This window comes from Ciona intestinalis, chromosome 1, assembly GCF_000224145.3.
Source record: "Ciona intestinalis chromosome 1, KH, whole genome shotgun sequence".
In the NCBI taxonomy this organism is placed as follows: Eukaryota; Metazoa; Chordata; class Ascidiacea; order Phlebobranchia; family Cionidae; genus Ciona; species Ciona intestinalis.
The window spans coordinates 1,000,348-1,023,604 of record NC_020166.2 but is presented as its reverse complement, the minus strand read 5'-3'; the positions used below and the strand labels follow the sequence as shown (position 1 = coordinate 1,023,604).

General features: G+C 36.6%; 1 protein-coding gene and 1 non-coding gene across 3 annotated transcripts in view; both read right to left on the bottom strand.

The window, feature by feature from the left end:
- LOC445709 (ephrin type-A receptor 4) overlaps positions 1-23,257 on the bottom strand; it is a 31,077-nt gene that overhangs the window by 7,462 nt on the left and 358 nt on the right. For both annotated transcript variants that reach the window (XM_002124536.4, XM_018817810.2), the window contains exons 2-13: positions 16,370-16,434; positions 13,475-13,632; positions 12,773-12,896; positions 11,994-12,107; positions 10,843-11,001; positions 10,328-10,445; positions 6,630-6,785; positions 4,945-5,056; positions 3,518-3,662; positions 3,355-3,448; positions 2,323-2,573; positions 783-976 (exon numbers count right to left, since the gene is read on the bottom strand). In XM_002124536.4, coding sequence (XP_002124572.1) covers positions 783-976; positions 2,323-2,573; positions 3,355-3,448; positions 3,518-3,662; positions 4,945-5,056; positions 6,630-6,785; positions 10,328-10,445; positions 10,843-11,001; positions 11,994-12,107; positions 12,773-12,896; positions 13,475-13,632; positions 16,370-16,434 — 1,690 coding nt within the window. The remainder of the gene's footprint in view (positions 1-782; positions 977-2,322; positions 2,574-3,354; positions 3,449-3,517; positions 3,663-4,944; positions 5,057-6,629; positions 6,786-10,327; positions 10,446-10,842; positions 11,002-11,993; positions 12,108-12,772; positions 12,897-13,474; positions 13,633-16,369; positions 16,435-23,257) is intronic.
- mir4140 (microRNA 4140) lies at positions 14,049-14,101 on the bottom strand. The gene has a single exon (NR_034536.1). It is a non-coding gene; the product is annotated as a microRNA 4140 (primary transcript).

Below are 23,257 nucleotides of genomic sequence, written 5' to 3'. Positions count from 1 at the left end.
ATTTGGACATATGTGCTTAAGGTGTCCCATCTTTCTTCACAGTACTAAAAGTGTTCCCTCTTACAACACGTTCACACTGCTCAGTCATATATGTTCCGAACAAAGTTACTCATAAATCACACACAGCTGTAAAGCATAAACCCTCTTCATGGTAAAGAGCGCTCCAATAATAAAGTCATTTAAGCTTAGCATATACGTAGCTGTAATTACGAGTTCTGTGCGGAAACCAAAAGGCTTAAATCACCGCCTTGATGTTCCAGCTTTCATTGTGAATGAATTAGTTGGTGCGGCTCACACTTTTCTATCTCATAACATTTTTAATCCCTTTTGCTACACCTTGGAACTATGGATGGGAAATTATGTCGTTTTAAAAAAGCCGATCTTTCATTCTTGTACAAAAATGAATTCGGATTTTTATTTAATCCAACGTTTGGTCTTTGGGTTTACGCCACGGGGTCAGTGTTAAGAAAATGTACTGTCTGGTGGCCATAGAATTTATTTATTACTGTAAGACTTTACATAAACTATATTGGCAAGCGTATGCCAGCCCTACAAATTCAAAAACATGTAATGGACCAAAAAAAAAGTAATTAAGTATTGTATGTTAGTACAGGATATGATATCCCATGTACCCGGATTGCGTTTTTATAAATTAACAACTCTTTTTTTTAGAGTCGCGAAGCTACGGTTATGTAATCCCGTAAATATTATTTATTTAATACATCTAAGACATTTGATACAACCTTACAAATTAAACAACTTATCGAATAAATTGACCTCACCTTCGAAATATGACGATTACAATCACTATAGCAACAACGAAGAGTATCCCGCCCCCGATTGCAACGAAAAGTAAGTAATCTGGTCCACTTCCAGCTGTGGAGTTGATGGCTACTGTCGTTGTAGATTTATTCAAAGTCTTGACCTTTATTGGAACGCTGTATGGACCGAATCCTGCCATGGTACGAGCTCTTACCTTATAAGGAAAAGATGGTTTGTGGTCAATGAATGAGTTTTAAGTTAGTGCATGTTTTGTTATGAGGATTTATATCGGTGGAGTTATAGCTGGTAAGTTATCTATATTGGTGTTGTTGTCTTTATATAGTTTGGTTATAAAACGGATTTTTGTTATATACACCAGACAAACATGGTGTATTCATACACCTCGTGTTCACTGTCTAGTTATAACATAGGTGTCTTTTTATACACCAGACAAACAGGGTAAATTCATACACATCATTCTCACTGTCTAGTTATAACATGAGTGTCTCATACACAAGACACACATGGTGTATTCTATTTCTATTCTTTATGGGTGAGGTCCTTTTCAAGCACCTGGGATCTAGACCTGATTTGGCCCATTACCCGATGATGTATTGCATACAGCCCATATGCTTAATTTCGTGACCAATTTTCGTTAGTTTAAAATCGCGGACGTGACTTAGGCTTGACCTATACATTGAAATATAAACAAATAAAGTCAATCCGTAGCCAATGTCTCACACACAAAGTCATATCTACGTTGGCAAACACAGACAGTGTGTATAATACCATTGTCATGAACCTCACACATAGCCCTATAGAAGTCGGCGTATGAATTGTAAACACAACTTCGCTTTGAACTTAGTTAACGATAATGTGCTTTGTGGGGTAAAGTTTCCATTATTATGTGCTAAGCATTGCGCCAAGTATGTAACTATATACCTAAATATCCGCATAATGCAGTGTTATGGTTTAGCTATCTGTTGTCGTAATCTTGTGAAGAGTTGTTTACATAATAATATGGATGCTTTAATGTGTAATACAACGACTTAATGGTATTTTACATGGAGTGCGAACATAACGACTACTGAAATTACAGCCACATTATGATGAGAATATATTCACGTTGCAATTTTCTTATTTTTTTATAAAGTAAGACATATTTTTTATCCACTTCACAAAACGAGAAAGGGCATCGAATTTTATAACTTTGAGTTATATAGCAACAGTTGGCTTTAGTAATATGCTTGAATTTCGCGTCCCCATAAATATATTATGCGTAAAAATCAAAATACTTTGGGGGCATGTTTTTATTCTTTTCTAGTAGTAGTAAACAAAAAAAAAAATTTAAAAATTTACAGGGAAATTTAATTGGGGGGGGTACCCCCCTTTGTAAAAATTTTCTCACAACTCTAAAAGAACGTTGTTATTTGTTCAAAACACGATCAGAAATATGGGATTTAGGTGCTAACCGTGTCCATCCTTCCCCTACAGTACTATGATACATATTACACCAACACACTCACATTATATCTATAAACCTTTACAAAGAACACCTACTTTGATCAAGTAATCATTTGAAGGTTCCAATCCAACAATCCTCCAATACCGGTTACTTGTCCTGTTGGTTTTAAACGAAGACTTCGAAACACCGGATGCGATGTGTTCAAGTACCATTCGTGTCTTGCTATGTTGGGCAGTAACTTCGTAATCCAATATATGACCATTGATTAATGTAGGGGCGTCCCATCTTATCAGGACTGAGGTAGCGTCTATTTCGCTTGAACGAACATTCAAGACAGGGCTGGGTGCTGCGTTACAAACGGTAAAGTTAATGTCCGTGAGAAGAGAGTTTTGCAATAGGTAAAATAACGGTGAAACTTTACAGAGTTTCATTTTCACCAGACTCACAGTTCAGCTTCGAGCCGATTTTTTATACGTCGGAACAATATAAAAAAAAGTCTTACAAACAGGCACGGTATATTAAAGCCAGTACAACAATACTTTATTCTTGGCAAGGTGTATAATGAAGTTTTACCCACTTTAAGTTGTCTATCTCTATATACGCTACATCGGCCGTTCGATCAATAAGAATAAAGTAAGGTACTGGTATGTATTATTGTTAACCAGACAGAACAATAGATGGCGTAACACAAAACTAAAACGTACGGAATGTTATGTGCTAACGATATGATCTTACCGCGCAATAGTAAATAACAGTTTAATACATCTAGACCAGTTCATATGGACCAGATTCAGTATAGGCGGTGTAACCAGAATTTAAAGTATAGTAGGGTGGGGGAAGATGGGACACCTTTGGCACATAATATCCAAATATCCTGACCGCCTTTTAAACAATTAATAACGGTCTATGGGAGTCGTCAGGATACGGTTTCAGAATTCTTGGAATGTTTTTTGGTTTACTACCAAATGAGACGAGAAAATGGAATGAAAAGGTGTCCCATCTTGTCCCACCCTACTCTATAATAGTTAGACTTGAGGCTGGTCCTGGTCTAAATCTTAGCACCCATGGCGTGCCACGGTGCGGGACCTCACCCACATAAAATATAATAGAATTGTAGTTATACCAACCTGCTTGATTTCTCTCAACGTTTACCAATGCGAAGTTGTAAAGTTGCTGACCACTCGCTGCGGCTATGTCAGTTACACCGTTGGTGGCGATCACCTGGGTATCGGAAGTTGGCGTTTAATTAAGTTTAACTACTCTGTAGTTCGTGTTTTAATGTCTACCCACCTTGAATTTATAGAATGCAAATAAACGTAGGTTTTTCACTGTTACGTGTGTAGCTACAAGCCCAGTCTTTTGTGGTTCATAATCAGCGCGTTCAGTACAAGGCGTGCAATCAACGAAACCTGGTTGGCACTGGAAGCATTCAATACTGGAAGAAAGAAATGAGATCTGTTAAAACTGAAGGATATAGTAGGGTGAGGGAAGATGGGACTTCATTCTATTTTCTCAAACGGTAGTAAATAAAGAACATTCAAAGAATTACAAAACAGTATCATCACAACTCCCATATAGACCGTTGTTAATTGTTTAAAACACTATATCAGAATACTTCGTTTCTTGATTATACCATCACCTATTTTAAGCTAAGCGTCCGGATAGAATGACTTTGCGAATACACGAGGTCGTTGGTTTAAAATAATTTATAATGTAAACATCAGCATCGTGTCTAATAAACCTTAAGTCCTTAGATAACTTTTCTTCATCGGGCTTAAGTTTAAGCTGTAAGTTTATCTAAAAGTAACTGGATATCCGTTTTAAACAACGGGTTTTACCGCAAATGAGAATCTGTCGCATTCTCCCAATATTTCGTTAACGATGACTTTCTCATTACTTTCCGCTAATCCTGAACGACGCAGTGACAGCTAACGGTGGCAGGTTGTTGGGTAAATAGATCAATGCAGTTTCGGAAACAAATTTTGCTTATTTAAAGCCGGAAATCATTTCTAATCCGAAGCGACAAGTGACTTGAACGACATCGCCTTGAGAAATTCACTTCTCGCGCAATTTGCAACCACGTTTTAATAAACGATGACTATTTCTCATACCGAGGATATAATTTTAACATCTTAATTACAGGATTGAATTTGCGACGCACTTAAACAGCAAGGGCCCTGGCTAATAATTCACACTTGTTAAGTGGAACATCTGCTGTGTAACTGTTAACGGACTTGCCGGGCAAGTTGTCATTACTCATTAAAATATGAGTATATATACTTTGACAATTACATCTGTACGCCATGGATCCAACGGAAACAGACGACGGGGAACTGACATGATGTAGTCTAAATTGAAGTTGTCATATTACCCCAACACCCAGGGTGCTACCGCATGCACCTCACCAGTTGATAAAGCTTTTCGCTACCCCAAAGGTAGGTGATACAAGCTTAACGGTAATAGATATATACATATGTATGTTGGATATTGTTTAAAGCATTTATATTATACAATACAGTAGGGTGGGGGGAGACGGGACACCTTTTAACTGTATTTTCTCGTCCCATTTAGTAGTAAACATAAACGTTCAAAGAATTATAAAACTACATCCTCACGACTCCTATATATAGACCGTTGTTAATTGTTTAAAACAGGATCAGCCTCGTCCCCCACCCTACTATACATTGAAGTAGTAGATATATATAATGTATTCATACCTGTAGGTAAGGTCAGTTCTTCCGCCTTCGTTTAAAGGTCTTTCCCACTTCAACGTCACCGATGTACTTTGATTGACAGCCGCATAGAGGTTCACTACTTTAGTGGGTGGTTCTGAAAGATAAAATATGTTATATGTAGATGCAGAACCTGGTTGTATAATTCGTGGACCAACGAGTTTCCCAACCTGATTGCATATTGCAACGATTATGTATGTATTGGAAACTTTTAAATTCTAAATTATACATGAACGCTTGACAGCTGCTGTAATCGAGACGACTTCAGTAAACACATTATCTTGATTGAAATTGCTCACAAAGCGAAATATAATAATATTGTCGTGTAATGTCATGTCTCAACAGTCTTAGCACAAAATACATTATTCCAATTCGCCAACACTTGTACAAAACATATAAAATAGGTATAATATAATCCATTTTTAAACGTTAAAAAAACGGCGTTCCCTTTTCTTTGATCGCCTTTTTGTGATTTACCGTTAAAGGTTCAATACAGGGTTAAGTAAAATATATTAGTAAAATAATTGCTATGTTGTATCAGTTACATGCTAAGCTGTATATATGTTTAAAACAGCGGCGTTGATTTATCCCTAATCGCCCTTTTTGTGATAAAGCGTTTTATATCGTGCGCGTACATGCGACAGGAAAACACGTATTTTCAGTTTTGATTCGCTGGAATGCGAAAGTGGTTTTAGATCCTTTCGAAAAACATCAGCTATAGAAAGTACGGCCTGGATACGAATACGTAACCCGTACATGCCGGCTTGAATAAAAGGGACTTAACAATAGCCCGGGAAACTAGAATATAACACTACGTCAACGTGACGTACAAGGTAACAAGCGGGTTACATCTTGGCACGCACTACTGTACGTCTGTTGTTTCGGTAATCCTAAAATGTATTGAAATATGAAGCCTTTCACGCCTTATGTTACTATCATAAGCGCTTAACAAATTTGTGGAATATTCCCTAGCTAAGTCGAAGTGTTAAGTATAGCACACCATGGGAGTTTGATCTCTTTGAAGTAATACGTCAACGTCATTAATTATTCTATGATTCCATAAACATATCCCGATATTAACCGGCTTATTCGGACATTTAAACCAAGTATTATGTTCCAGGTGTGCCGGTCGTCAAAATACTAAGTTGAAAAGGAATAAATAGGCCACATAACAACGACTGTTGTTGCCCCGACAGCAAGCATAAATATTCGATCAATAGTTCAAATATATAAAAAAGTAAAATCTATTTTAATTATTTTTAACGAATTTTGAGTTTTTTTCCGATTTGTATTATTTGAAATATGTTGTATAGAAGAGTAGGGAAAGATGGGACACCTTCTCATTTTATTTTCTCGTCCCATTTGATAGTAAACAAAAAACATTCAAAAAATTATAAAACCGTATATCCTCACGCCTCTCATAGGCCATTGGTAATTGTTTGAACACGATCAGGATATTTAAATAATATGTGCTAAAGGTGTCCCGATTTTCCCCTACTCTACTATATATCCAATTTATTCATAGCACGTTGCACCAATTTACTATTACTTCTTAACTTTTTGGAATTTTGCCTTTGCATTTTCGTTATCCTACTCGAAGAGTCAAATAAAATTACCATGTTGCGTAATACCCAATAAGCTGAAGCGGAAAGTCTTAAATTATAACTTACTTGTACACGGTTGGTCTGCTGTATCCTCATGCGCGCGAAAGTATCCATTCATACAATCACATACAGTTGCTCCCCTATTGCTAGATGAACTGTACGCAGGACAACGACGACATGCTACGTTCTTCACAACTGACTTGTAACGGTTCCTCGCGCATGCTGTGGAAGAAATATGGATTAACTTAAATACAACGTCAACATATAATACAAGGGGGTAAGATGGGACACCTTTTCGCTCTATTTGTTTAATTTGGTAGTAAACAAAGAACATTAAAAGAAAAAATAAAACTGTAATCCCACGACTTTCATAAACCGTTGTTGATTGTTTAAAACTGAATCAGGGTATTTGGATATTATGTGCTAAAGATGTCCCATATTACCCAACAGCAGTACTATAAGTACGTATGGTCGAGTAAGCTTATAGTTATATAAATAATATACAAACTTCAACACAGAGATATATCAAGTTTGTGGATGTTTACTGATATGTGTGGTTGAACAAAATACCAAACCTAGTGGAACCAAGTAGAACCTGTTGTGACCTGTCAATCAAACGTCATGAAACACTTCGTTTGAAAAATCCTATCGACTTAGGCGGGAATATACATCAAGTGCGTTCATAATGACGTGTATATGACTCACAATTACACAACTGTCACGTCATAATTGTGTTATTAATAAAGAAACTTTTTCTAGTTTGTTAAAGTTTGTTAAAGAGTCCCCAACGTTTAGAAAGTCTACGTGGTCATCGGTAATTAAGAAGACCTGGCCACGAACTCTTGGCCAGGTCAGATCAGGGTGAAAGTAGTGGATTACGTAGAGCGAGATAATCTACGTTAGTTACAATGCAATCTCACAAATCCTTTTAATCGAGACAAGGGGCGTTTTCACTTCGTAAGTGACGCCTTGTAGAGGTCATTTAAGGTTGACAACCCTCTCGCGTTCTGATAATACGAGAGCCGGAGGGGTCGAAACGATTCTGAGCAAATATTTTGTCACAATAGAAACTGTCTGCAATTTCCGACCTATTTAATTCGGGGGTTTGATTTGTGAAAGCAATTTTATTGATTTCAAAACATTTATATTATTTTTGACCGTGTTCTCTTTGGGGATGAACATCTTATATATGCGCCCATTAGTAAAGAGATTTAACTATTTTTACGAGTTCATTAGCTATTTATGTTTCACTATGACTGGGTTAATAGCATCCGGAAATATACGACCACCTACGTGCCCATTTGAATTAACATTTAGCAATACTTCAACGTGCCCATTTGAATTAACATTTAGCAATACTTCAACGTACCCATTACATGGCCGTCGCTTACGTTCGAATTTGAGCGATTATTTCATGACATTAAATTGACTTTCAGCCACCATGCCATCATAGCGTTGGCTTAAGGTGTGTAGTAAATATACATTACGACTTCCTGCGTGGCAGTTTATCATTAAGCTGATTAGAAGCTATTTCTTCCACACGTTGCGGTTTGAAGTAAAAATAGTCGTGCACATGCGGTCCGAGTTAATTTCTCAGTATATACGTGTACTGGTGTATACAAGTGTTTGATTACATCAATAGGAAAGTATGCACGCTTAGCGGGGATTAGTGTTTGAAAAATTATCCGAATACCCGTCAAGATAAGAGTTTAACCCGTACGCCTGCTACATATATGCTTTCAATACTTTGAAAAATTGATATAAATATACAGCAGGATGAGGTAGGATAGTGCATGATTTTTTCTCTTTATTAGTCTTATTTGGTAGTAAACAAACAATATTAGGAAAGTTTTATACCCTAAAAAAGCGTTGTTTATTGCTCAAAACACTGGAATTTGGGTATTAACTGTTATCCATCTTACCCCATAGAACCATATATCTACAAGGACAATATTGCGGTTTACATTCAGTACGCTGTTGCAAGTCACTCTGTGGCTATATCAGCATCGCAGAAACAAAATCATTCTCGTTATATTTATACAATTGGAGTTTGAGTCAAAAAACAAAGAACACCCCAGTAAATTTCACAAGGTTTATCAAAGTTCTGTGCAAACAAACCATTATCAGTATACGCACATATTTCACGGTGTGTGGTACCATGTGTACGTATGTTAGTATAGATCATTACGTCATTATGTGTTAATTAATTTGTTTATTTCTCCTAACCAAGCAATAGAACGAACGTTGCTATTAATAGCCAAGTTATGAACTGCGTTTAGTGGGTAGTTAATAGGTTTTCGTATCCAAAAACAAACAAAGCAACCGACTCTGACAGAATCCATGTCTCCCACCAACTCTGTGGTGAGCTGTTGTTTATTATACAGACAGGATTACGCACCTCTACCCGTGTTAAGACAGGATATGCACCTGTGCCGTGGTTGCTCATATACGTATCGGTTATAATGGTTTGCTTAAGTATTTCACGAGCAATCAATCGCGTTATAAGGTCCACAGTTCATTTAATTAACGTTTGCAAAGCTTTTATGCAAAGAATAAACATATTTAAATTTCACGTCATTGGCGTGAAGCACATTAAACTAGACAACAAAATATAGGTGTTTTAGTTCTATGAATTATGTTTTTAAGGTGTACAGTTCATTTACTAAATGTTTGAAATGATTGCATAACTTTTTTATGTTAAACCTTATTAGATTTATTATAATCTCACACGTAACTGCGGTTGAGAATAATATACTACACAAAAATATACGTGTAGGTTTTAAAGATCATTTGGATATTTTCCCTTATACCTACAACTGTTAGAAACCTATCATACAGCAAAGTTAGAATGTACAGTATTGGCTTTAACGTTTGGATGCGTTTGAAAAATACGCGCATTTTACTTATTATACAGTTCTTTAAGATTTCTTTCACTCTTAAATATATTTGCTAAGCGATGATTTCCTGGCAGCAGCAAAATGCACTATTTACCCACAGTTTCTGCAACAGACCCTTGCAGAGTTCAAAGACAGTAGCAGACGTAACGGTTCCCTAATTTTGTTTCTGGTGATAAATCTCAATTGAAAGCAGCGTCGCGTTTCGACCAAGAATTCCTGGACAAAAATGCGGGCGAGTGCTTCTCTTATCTAAATGAAATCTGCGGCCTTAAGCGAGGTCGCTTTCCCTGTTTATGTGTGAGAAGCCATGTTGTGAAATAACAGAAGCGAATGTAAATACGCGTGAACTATAAATCTTGTAGCAGCTCTCGCCTTGACAACTGGGTAACCAATGTTTTGAGTTGGTTTGGCAAACCTTAGGCCTAATATACGGCCTACAGCGATCAGCAACAGTTTTAGTAGAATATTGGTTTAAACAAAAATAACTTACAGTGTAATGTTTTTACACACCTTGTGCCTGATTACAAGTTAATACATTTATTTGTAATTTTGTGAAAGATTGTTGGTTTGTACAAAAATAACTTTTACATTTTATTTTTACACACCTTGTGCACATTTATAAGATACCAGACATGTGGAACTTTGTAGGTGAGAATTTTTTTTTATTCTTTTTAAATGTATGGCTGACAATTTAGATGTACTACAACCAGTGGCGCAGCCAGGGGGGTTAGGGGGTCGCGACCGCCCCCCCTTCTAAACCCCCCCAAAAAAATTGATTAAAACCCTTCCCTTATTTTTTTTTCCTGGTTGCGCCACTGACCACCAACGTCCGATATATACAGGCTAAAGATACCAACACCCACTTACCGTTACACTGGGTTCTTGAGTAATTAGGTTCATATCCCGCTGTACAAAAGCATGTCCCAGTTGGTACAGTCCAGTTTCCAATACCACCACAATGATATATCGGGTATTGACCGTCCTCCTATAATACGTAATGTATAATACCACTTCGAAATGTAATGAGATATTTAGTTTAAAATATATACAATGATGGTAATACATTCAGTAGGTTAAAAGTAAATGAAACACGAGTTGTGTCGTTTCATTTATACTCTTTGTAAAATATATATAGTACTGTGGGGTAAGATGGGACACCGTTAGCACACAATATTTAAATATCCTGTACGTGTTTTAAACAATTTACAACGGTCTATACGAGTCGTGAAGATACGGTTTTATAATCCTGTAAATGTTCTTTGTTTACTATCAAATTGGACGAGAAAATATAGAACGCAAAGTGGCCCATCTTTCCCCACCCTACTACATCTTGTATACTCTCATATAAGAACACAACTATGCTTATGGTCTAGATTACTTACAGTAATGGCATTCCTCACACACGAGCCTCTTGTTTTCACGAGATCTGTAACTTGTGGTCCGGATATAGTTCGGCTGAACGAAGCAAGGTTCTTCAAAGTTTCTCCACAATATTTGTAATAAACCTTCACATGCATGATGGCTACGCAGGCTCCAGTGTCCTGTATTTAATGGAAAGGTAATTCAATTTATAAATACGAACGCTATCGGTATAAAAACAAACGTAATATGTCTGCTCGTCTTCGGCTACGAAAGAATGTTAAATAAAAAAATAGAAAATCAAACGATAAAACTTTATAAATTAAATCTATGCATAAAACTGTATCAGTTTAAAATGTGAATGCTATGCAAAATTGCATATAATTTTCGTTGGGGTTAAAATGAACACAAATTAATATTGCTATAACTGCAGTTACGGTCTGTTTTCATTAGAGCAATCTTGCAGGGTCTATACAAATATATACATCGAATTCCTTGAATATTATTACACAAGATGACGACAGGAATTCAGGAATATCAGGAATTAAATCGTGAGCACAAAGGATTAAACTTGGTATGGATTATGCGAGGTTGAATGGATTATAACACTTGATGATTTATCATTGTCAGATGGTGTGTTTGAAGTCATAATAAAGCTGTAACATTCATGGCATTGCGGTAATATGCCATGTATATTATGCCTGTGCTGTAAGTTTTCTTATGCAAGCTATGGTGTATACATACACCTCATGCACACTGTCGAGTTATAACATGGGTGTCTTCTTTAACACCAAACGCACATGATGTATTCATACACCTCATGCACACTGTCGAGTTAGAACATGGGTGTCTTTTTATACACCAGACACATATGGTGTATTCATACACCTCATGCTCACTGTCCAGTTGCATTGTGGGTATATTCTTAAACACCTCATGCTCACTGTCGAGTTATAACACGGGTGTCTTCTTATATACACCAGACACATATGGTGTATTCATAAACCTCATGCTCACTATCAAGTTATAAAATCGGTGTATTGTTATACACCAAACATTCATGTTGCACCCCACACCTCATGCTGACTTAATATCTCACGACGTCCTAAGCGTGTGAAAGTGTTGGAGTGCTCTGTAATTAAACTCCCTAAGAGACGTATAAACTTCAACGCACCTGGATAGCAAGATAAATCCCATTCTTAGAGATCGGACCAATGTTTCTCCTTTCAAAGTTCACAACTTTATCCGATCCGGGACGGAACCGCTGATCCGCGGCAATCGTGTCTACCTGAAATATTTAATTGTTTCAATCAAAAATCTTCACCATTAAAGACGCGGGCCGCGGGCTAATCCACTTACACCTACGTCACCAGCTTGTCACATTTGTAACAGCAGTCGCGCAAGAACAAAAAAATCAAATCATAAAAACCTAGCGCCGTCACTCCAAGTATAATCCAATCATTGACTGCTGGGTTTTGATTTTATCGCAGTCAAAACTGGCGACTCCCCGTTGAGTGGCAACCCAGGCATATGGTAGATTAGGGACAATATGTCAAAATATCTGACAGCTTCGACTGTTTCGGTTTGACACGGTGGTGTTATTATCTTGATATCTTAATACGCATATCTTGACAATATGGTAAACGGGCAAAATCTGATGCGACAAGACGAAAATAAACCAAATTCGAAGTGAATATAATCCATTAACGTTATGTTTAGCTAGAAATGATTTCGTTACAGCTGTTACAATAGCTTATAAGGTTTGTCTTAAGAATTACTCTAATATCAACAATTCATTTACTTTTTTAGTTTTATTAACAGCCTTTTTAAAGGGCGATAATTTCCAGCATACAATATTTGCCTCAAAACTACTACAATATTACAATTTCGTCTATTTTTTTTGAGTTAGAAGATTGTTTTTACTTTTCATGCAATTACTATGTAATACCCTACCTTTACATAAGCCCCCTCACCCCATGGTGGGAATGTGCTTGTAGCTTCGTCTCTATCAGTTTCATAATAATATAGATTGAAAGTTTCCTTGCATGTCGCTACATTGGGCACATCCTCACACGATCTGAATAAATTGAACCAGTAATAACACAGGGAAACAAGTATGCGATAAACTAGTATGTGATAACAGCTATGTACAGTGGAGTGGGGAAAGATGGGACACCTTATTAATTTATTTCCTCGACCAATTTGGTAGTAAACAAAGAAAACTCAACGAGTTATAAAACCGTATCGTCACGATCCCCATAGACCGTTGGTAATTGTTTAAAACACGATCGGAATATTTAGATATTATGTGCCGAAGGTGTCCCATCTTACCCCACTCTATTTTATATATATAGTTCATATCCTGATGCATTTTATGAACTCCACGAGATGTGCTGCTTAGTAATATTATATTTACGACAAGTCAACAGCATGCAGTAATACACTTAACACACAGGTTGGGATAAAATGGTTAAAGTTTTCATTCTATTTTGTCGTCCTCCAAAAACTCAATGTGTTTTAATTCTTAAAACGTCGGGAAATATGGGACTTTATAAGCTAGCAGTATCCATCTTACCCCACTCCACTACATACATAAAATACAGCATTTTAATACAACAAAATAAGTTTCATTTCTCCAATAATGTCCAAACTAACCTCATAGTAAATTGTACTTCAACATAAATTCGTCTTGCTCCATCCACCCGAATATATTGCGTACGAAGCCAGTTGTTTTGATTTGGTTGGGTGATCTGACATACAAAGAGCATTCGACGCTCGTTCTGATTTTCATCGTCTCCTGTTACCTCCATCCACTGAAAAGTAATGTTACACTTTATATTGATATAGGATTATATATGTAGGCCTATATTGACCATAAAATTTAACGTTTGTGACTTTGTATATACATCTAATACACATGGTGCCTTCATACTTATACACCACATGTTCACTGTAAGGTTTTAACATTGGGGTCTTCTTATACACCAGACACACGTGGTGTATTTATACACCTCATGCTCACTGTCAAGTTTTAACATGTTTTTTTAACATGGTGTTTTGTACAGTGAGAGTAAATGCAAAGACCGGTATACAAAAATGAAAAAAAGGTATGATCTTCTCTTCAAATACCACAAGTTGCAAGTAACATTACTTTCCCATCATGTCAGCCAACCCCAGACCCCTAACTACCCCTATAAGTGCTATATTCTTGTTTTCTCGCCACCATCGTCGTCGTCATAATCATCTGGTGATAAGTTAATAGCCAGGTGGGAACGACGACGTCACGATGCGGCGTGGCGTTTGGTGTTAATAACATGTTGAAACTTAGCTTATCGTTCAATGATAAATGCGTTGGGCAAATTACCCATAGCCTGCGCATTAAGATTCGTCAAACACAAGCAGGTTATTGTAGCAGACGTCGTTAAAAAGTCTGCATTCCATTCCCGTTGAATGGTGCCTGCCAAAACAATACGACTCGCGCGAATGCTTCAATGGTCATGCATACCAGAGTAAACTGAACTTGGTCCGGCCACAGGCTATGGTTTTTTGGTATTGCACATTTTAAATTAAACTCATAATAAACGTTTCGGGCTGGCATATTATATAGTAGGGTGGAGAAAGATGAGGCAGCTGTTCATTCTATTTTCTTGTACCATTTGAACATTCAAAGAATTGTTAACGTATGCTTACGACTCTCATACACCGTTGTTAGTTGTTTGAAACACGATTAGGGTTTTTAGATACTGTGTGCCAAACGTCGGCTTTCTTCGCCCACCCAACTATACGTCTTAATTTGACTTTTATACGTCTTAATTTGAAGTTTAATATACCACCGACATTGCAGAAAGAACACATTCAAAGGTTACAGTTTTCAGATACAACTATTCCTACAGCAGACTTGTTAATAGAAACACCATTAGAACATTTTATCAGCAGACACAACAAAAAGTTCAGAGACCTTTAACGCAAGCACGGAAACAGGTGGAATAAACAACATAGAAGTGGCCACAACTTAGAACAACATAGAAATGGCCACAACAAAGCAAACACCGAAAAGTTAGAAACAAAAGACTTGAAAGTGGGAGTTTGACTGTGACCAGTATTGGAGTGACCACCCATATTACAAGGCCTTTGTATGTTGTCTATCATGTTCTTATCAACCGCTCGATATGTGAACGTTTCTACCACAGGCACATAAGGAATCTGTATCACTTAAGACTCGATCCAAAGCTGGCCTGTTCACAAGACACTTATGTTCAGACTTGGAAAGCCTCTCTGGTTTATATCGTGCCCACCTCATTAACAAAGTTGTTTGGGACAAGCTGGGTCGCATTAATCTATGATAAGGCAACTCTATTTGGGTGTGGGCCATCTTGGGTGTCAATGTAGCGTTTATAACTTCAAATAACAAATGGCTTTGAAATGACCAACTACTACTTAATCAGCAACAAAATATCTGGCCTATTAGTATTATTCTAAAACGCAATTTGAACAGAGAACTGATTTAGCCCAGTTATGGCGAAATATTTTTATAGTTACTTTGCTCGCTGCTTTTGAATACATTCTGTTATCATGTAATAAGTTTCATGTGTGTACCAGACCAGTGCAGCATTAAGGGAATATATCACAATGACTCTGAAACTACTACGACTTAATTGAAACATATGGGAACTATACATAACACTAGAATTCACAGCAATAAATTAACAGTTCAGGTGGTTGAGAGTATCTATTCTAGAAAAACCACTGAACAACAGATGTTATTAGGAGTTTCCAAAAAAAAAAATTCAAAACATTGCCTAAAAACTTAAATTTCAAAAAAAAAATATTTTTTTATTTTCACAAAACCAGAATTTAGTTTCGGATTTTAAATTGCAAACAAATGGTACAATAGTTAGGGTTTATAAAAGGAAACCAACGGTTAAGTGAGCACAGCTCAGTGAGGAATTTCAAGTCTACGAACGATTTAAGCGTTTCTCCCTTATATGGTAAACAGTCAATCGCATTTCGGGCAGAGACAGTTTACCATGTTTTCTAAAGGCAGTGATATAGTGTGGGTGAAGATGGGACGCTTTTTAATTAAATTTTATCGTCCCATTTGGTATAGTAAACAAAGAACATTAAAAATATTATAAAATGTTTTTTCACGACTCCCGTAGACCGTTGTTAATTGTTTAAAACACGATCAGGATATTTGGATATTATGTGCTAAAGGTGTCCCATCTTCCCCCACAGTACTGCATAAATTACTTTTTCATGCTGTTTAGAAAATTAATATTCGCATTCGAAACAGGTGCAAATCAAAAGAAAGTTATGTTCGTAAAAACTGTAAAAGTTGTTTGTTATGATAAGACGAATTTTGAATTAAATTCTTCGCAAAAAAGCAATAAAGGTGGTTTATGGAGAAGATTTATGAGTGCGGTTTTATCAAGACTTCCTTTTGACGTCATTAGACAGACTTTTATTTTTGTTGCACACAAAGCAATAACCGCTAATCTGTTATCACGTCGAACATATGGTACTTCATAGCACGGATATTAGGTGACGTACCTCGGAACCTTGTGACTTCGTCCATCCTAAATCCGACAGTGCAGTTCTTGTGTCCAGGAGGATTTCTGAAACAAACATATTTTATAAAGTCGCTGTTTGTCTTAAAAAATAGAGTAGTAGCTACGCAGCCTGTGTTAATACATTGTTGTATCTGTATGCTACACCATGTTATATCAATGATGTGAAATTGTCTTAATAATATGCTGTGAAATTTTCACAAAAGCAAAGTACGTTTTCCATAAGTATTAACATTGTCGCATAAAGTATTTGATTTAACCCTACGTTAGTAACTATACGTATATTTCGTTGCATTAGATGTCGATATTCGCATAGTTGATGTTGTAAGCACCGCGACGCCAATTTTTCAATTATCAAAACAAACATTGACGGAAACTCGCAGTAAACAAGGATGGGACTTAGTACATTTCAGTGACAGCTTAAAATTGTCACAAACATTGCAAGTTCACGTTCTACGTACACCTTCTATCATATACGCAATATATAATGCCATCCATCAGCGGCGATCAAGGTCGGTATTTATTCTCCAGTTTTTATGGAAGCCAATATCCTGCGATGCTTCGCTTTAAAACCTATAGACCGTGACCAAACACGTTCCATCCTTGGTATAATGAGGAGAAATCCAATTACAAGCTCCCAGAACCATCTCACCATGTATGTATAATTAGCGATCATTGCGCCGAAATATGAACGCTTCGTTGCTTTTCATAAACCCGTGTTTGCGTTACGCTTGCATTGAAAGATATATAAGACATACACTACATGCGTATCTTGAGGTTCAAAACCCGATGGACACATCAGTATCAAAATAAAGAAGGGTCGCAGGATAACGGCAGTCTGTATAATAACTTTAAAAACTTGTGAGAATAAACTTTGTAGTAAAATGAATACGATATTTTAGTATGTAGTTAAAAGGATACGCAGGATTAACAACTAACCGTTACAATCGGAAATGAGTCGACTAACAAAAAACTGTAACAAATTATTTCAAACAAAATACATTTGTTGTTGGTGATATATATCTGTGGTTTAAGATGCCAAGAGTTTAATACCGGATGTCTTAACGATTTATAGCCAATAACAATTTAATTTGCTGTTTCAAGATGTGCCAGATCTCACACGTCCGTGTCAAATATGTACATTATATTTCCTCATATAGTTAATAGGTCAGGCGGAGACTGATATGGGGCGAAAATATTTGATTAATATTTGTGCATGAGAAGTAATACGAGTTACCCGTTTGGAGCGAGAGAGCGGATCTTGGCTCTCCAGTTAAGCAGCTGGGAAGTTTACCGTTACACCAAGTATTCTGACACTTTAGCTTACACAGACTCCGCCATCTCGGTGTCTTTTTTAGCAACGCCGGCCAAATTCGCGAAAAAATGTTTAATTTTACCCCCGATACTTTACGCACGCGATGTGGTGTTTCGAATTGGACGTATTGACGTGCTATTGAAATGCGAACAATTGGAAACGGCCGGGCTGTTATCACCCAAGCAGGGTGCCTATTATACACGTTACACCTGCGGACGTATCAAACATACTTGTAGGTATTTGCCAAAGGAAATGTGCTCGCCACACACACACACTTTTTCCACAGCGGGCTAATCAGCACATGTAAATATTTGCTTTCCAACTTCGTATTTAAACTAAGCGTGAAGCCCACGGGAATTAAACACACAATAAAGATGAAACAGACTTTCCAACAAAAGATAAAAATTGAACGATTTCTTTAAGCAGAACTCCAGCGGTTTTGAATGTTTCTGAATACACAGCTCGAGCAAATTGACTTATGTCAGTCACCGGCTTGCTTTTTATACAGCAATAAATTTTCTGAAGCAGAAACATCGACTTATGCGTGCCAAAGAACGCAGTGGAACGAGAGTGGCTTTGATCTTGGATTAAAGGTTTACTTTTAACATTGGATTTTGTATGTTTAATAAATGCATTCAAACTTGTGGAATTCACAAAAAAAAATGACGTGGACCTGTATATAAAGCAAAACAAGGACAAAAAATAAAAGAAGTAATGTAACTTATTTGTTCTTTCGTGGGAATATTATTCAAGTAAGACTTATACGAAATACGCATTCAAAATTAAAGTATAGTTGGGTGGTGGAAGATGGAACACCTTTTCATTTTATTTTCTCGGCCCATTTGGTAGTAAGCAAAGAACATTCCAGTACTATACAACCGTTTCGTCACGACCCTCATAGACCGTTGTTAATTGTTTAAAACACATTCAGGATATTTGGATATTACGTGCTAAAGGTGCCCCATCTTCCCCCACCCTACTAAGACAAAAAATGAAAAAAAAATATAATTTATATGTTCTTTTTCATGGGAATAGTGTTCAAGTCATACCTAACAAAAGACATATTAAAATTTAAAGTATTTCTACTTACTTACACACCTCATACAAACTACACAACACGTCTATATCCAACAAACACATGGCATGTTGAGAGGTCGCAGCTATAAGCGTCTAAAGTAGGCCATCGATACAATTAGGAGTTCTAAGGATTCTAAGCATCCTTATACATAAGGTGACCGCAAAGAGAACGTTAAACCCAATCTGAACTACTGACGCGTGTATAATATGATGCGACTCCTTTTTGCTACGAACATTGATTTGACATATAGGCAAAAGGTGTAGTAGGTTTTGTGTATATTTCACATTTGTGTAAGGTTTGTTTTGATGTATCTAACAGGCGATGAGCATGAGGTGCATACCATGTGTTAGTGTGTTACAGTGTATGTTGTACACAATGTACGGTAAGAACCGACGTTAAAACTCAATAATAAGCATGAGGTTTATACGAATGCACCATGTATCTGGTGTATAAGAAGACACCCATGTTACAATTCGATAATGAGCATAAGGTGTTTAAATACACAAAACGTATAAAGCCAGTGTACGTGCGAACCGGCCCTGCGAATAAAACGTAAACCAATTTGCCACGGGGCCATAATTAACGATCATATATCCGTTTTATTCGACCGTCCAAATTCCGAAGATGATTTTGAAAAACTCGGCTTAGCCAAGACACAAGCGTTGGTGTTCCTGTTACCGCGTAAATTACAGGTTTCAAGCATCTATACATGGCGGTAATGAAGCGTCCAAGGCGCCAATGCAAAGTAAGGCAATAATTGAGATCGAATTAAATTATAAGATAATCTAGTTGCGCATTAATTTACAAAGAAACCGATGTAATTACAGAAATTTGAAGGCGAAAAATGCGGAATTAACTGCGGCTTATGAGATTCGAACACGACTCTAAGCATGACCGATATTAAGGCGGTTCTGCGCATGCGCAAATATGCTTTACCGGAACAATGGATCATGGATTGGTTTCAATTTGTGAAAAACTTTGTATAATCATACTATTCCATTTAATAAATAGTAGGCTGGAGAAAGATGGGACATTTTTAGCAGATAATCTCCTAATATACCGATCGTGTTTTAAACAATTAACAACGCCATAATTTCATTGTGTGGACCAACGTCCAATATTTAAGTCAATTTTATCCCGATGAATATGTAAACCAAGTTCCCCAGAAAATCATTATTGGGCTAATTATATGCTGTACATTTTAGTCTACATTAACAAAGTACGTTTAAAGCGTTTTCTAAATCGTGAATTCGACATGGCTATTAAATTTATCAATAGAAAATTCGGGAGATTTATGTGTTATTTATTAATCCGTAATAAAATACAGTGGAAAGGGAAAGTGTGCGTTGGTATATATGAGTAAATAGATAAGAACCACAAATATACCGTTGGGGTTGTCTATTGTAAATATGGTTCTGCCAGGATCCGCGTGGACCTGTGTTATAGTTCTGCCAAGGAAAACACATCCATATGTACACGCATATATATGACGCTTATGCTAATTTAAATTAGTTACCAGCGTTAAGTGTGTATTTCTATATTGAATAAACGTATCAACTAAAGTCCCCCACTAACCCGTAGAATTAAAAGTCAAAATATATCCTAGCACTCCAAGGCAAATTACAAATCGAAACAATACGTCACAAATACAAATCAAATTAAATGTACACAAAACCGGCTACGCGAGGATAAAGTAAGTCACATTTATTCATTTATTCAATATAGAATTTAGTTTAAATGCTCCAAGGGAAAACAAATTTGGCGTAGAATTAAAAGTCAAAATATCCCCATGTTTTAAATGAGATCGCTAACTTTATGAATCAAACATCACCAAAACAGTGTTTCGTTGTTGTTTTGTGTACGCGTAGCACCCGAGATAATGAATATGAAGAACAACTTGCCAACCGAATACAAACACTCAGCTGACTATCGAAGACAACAATCAGGGAGAGTTAAGGAGAAAGTTACTTCACCCCACGCAATCGTACTCAACACTTCTTAACTATTCTACCACGAGTGTAGTTTTGTAACATAATATATTGGTTGAATCACCGCGAAAATCAGTCACCGCAAAAAAAACGCGGATGTGCAAGGATTCGGCGATTAGTTACAACGCCTTGATGAATCATTAGTCTAGTAACTTCCCCGAGATCTGTATAGGTAAAACGCTTCATAGTAAAATATCCTGTTTTATTTATTTTATACGTTAGCTTAAGACAGGCGACATAAATTTACTTTTTATAATCATTATGGATTTACTTTTACTTTCCGCCTTCTCAATGTTACATATACAGTAGGGTGGGGAAAGATGGGACACCTTATCATTCTATTCTCTTGTCACATTTGATATAGAAAACAAAGAAAATTCAAAGAATTATAAAAACTGTATCCTCACGACTCCCATAGATCGTTGTTTAATTGTTAAAACACGGTCAGGATATTTGTTGTTTTTTTTTCTGTGCTAAATGTGCCCCGTATTCCAGCACCGTATTGTAACACTCTAATTCCAATTTAATCAAAGGGGCAATTGGAGTTGCGTTATATAAATTATTTTACAGGTAACTTTGAAATGAGCGACATTATAGGAAATGCGTAGATAGACACGAATGGTGTAATTGGCGTCTACGTCGTGGGAAAATATAAAATACAACTTAATGACAGTAGTTATATACCGGTACCTACGTATAGAACCCGTTTTGATTATGTTACGACTTTTATCACATTCAGTGTAACGTTTATGCAACGCGGTTTCTCAATGTGGGTTATGTTTATTATACATGAGTGGTATATATATATATATATACTACGTATAGTATGGTGGGGTAAGATGGTCTTATATGTTTTCATTCTCTTTTGTCTCATTCAGCAGTAAACAAAGAGTTAAGTACAGAATTAAAAAAACGCATCACCAGAACTCCAAAAAACGTTGTTAAAAAAGACGACTAGAAAATATGGAAATTTTCGTGCTAACAGTATCCCATTTTACCCCACAGTACTATGGTAGTAACATTTTAAACAACTGCCCATTCACAAAATTCTAAGGTTCAATTTAAAATACGGGAAATGCCCTATTTAAATAACCCCCAATAACCCAGACTGTTCGTAGTGACCAAGCTTAGGGTCGTATTTATCATACCGTGTATGCGTCATATATGAGCGTAAGGATTGAACATCGCACAGCGGTCGAGTCATAACGAAGATATTATCACTCTGCTTGCCTTCAAAACAAAGTGGTCGCAAAAATAAGCGGCTATCGGAAAAAATAAGACGTCTGGATACAAATTGCAATGAATCATGCGAGTGAGTACGAAAGATCAAAAACGAAAAGCAAGGCGTTTACTCAACCATGGAAATCCGATAATAAGCATGCGCGTGCCCATTAAATAAACATAGAAAATAAAATTATGAATAACATGTGAGTTTGGTGAGAACAAAGTGGTTTGCATAGTAGTAGTAAATAACGTAGTTCATGCGATTTTCAATTCAAAGCATTAGTTAGACGCATTCATTCATTTTTTTGTGTTTTTTTTTAAATAGCATAACATGTACCAATCTATAAAATATAAATTACTGTACAAGAAATGCAGAACACATCATGTTTTTGGTCATTTAGTTATGTTTTATGACTAGTAAATATTATACTTTGCTAGAACACATACATTTTCATTTTAAAAGCTAAAACAAAGCTGAACGTATTGAACCAGAAGTTACAATAATGAAGTGCCAACCCTTGCCTTAATCGATTGTCATAATTTCGAAGTAGCGAAACTTAATTGACAACGACATAAATTATTTAAACTCTATTATCAGAACATCTTTATATTGAGCAGCGACCGAAATTCGATTTAAATGTTCGCCGCTTTGCTTTATAGGCGAACAGTGAACATTGTGACGTAGTGATATATAGTCTGGATTCTATTTGCGCCAATTTCGTAAATTAAATTATCTAGATTCGCTTGTCAACTTTGACCGCTGTGCACATACAACTTGTAGTCGTTAATCATTTACATTGTGACGTAATCAAGTAATCAATTGTTATCTTAAACGATGGTGCAACGTTATGTTACGGATCTCAACTTTACTAAATATAGTAAGGTGGGGTATGTTGGGACACCTTTAGTACATAACATCCAAATATCCTGATCGATTTTAAACAATAACAACGGTCTGCGGAAGTCGTAAGAATACATTTGTATATTTCTTTGATTGTTCTTATTTATTACCAAAAGGGTCGAGAAAATAGAATGGAAAGTGTCCCATCTTCCCCACTATATATTGAGATCCACGGGATTGTAAAACAGTTCACCGAACAAAGCGTTACAAGGGACGAAACACCGTAGTAAAAGTTACAGTGACCAGTCTAAACGTTACGGGGACGTAATGACAGCTTCGCACCGCCGTAGGCAACACAACGAACGCCCGATCTCCCATTTTCAAACTCCAAAGAACTTTGTAAAACACCGCACTACTACCATAGT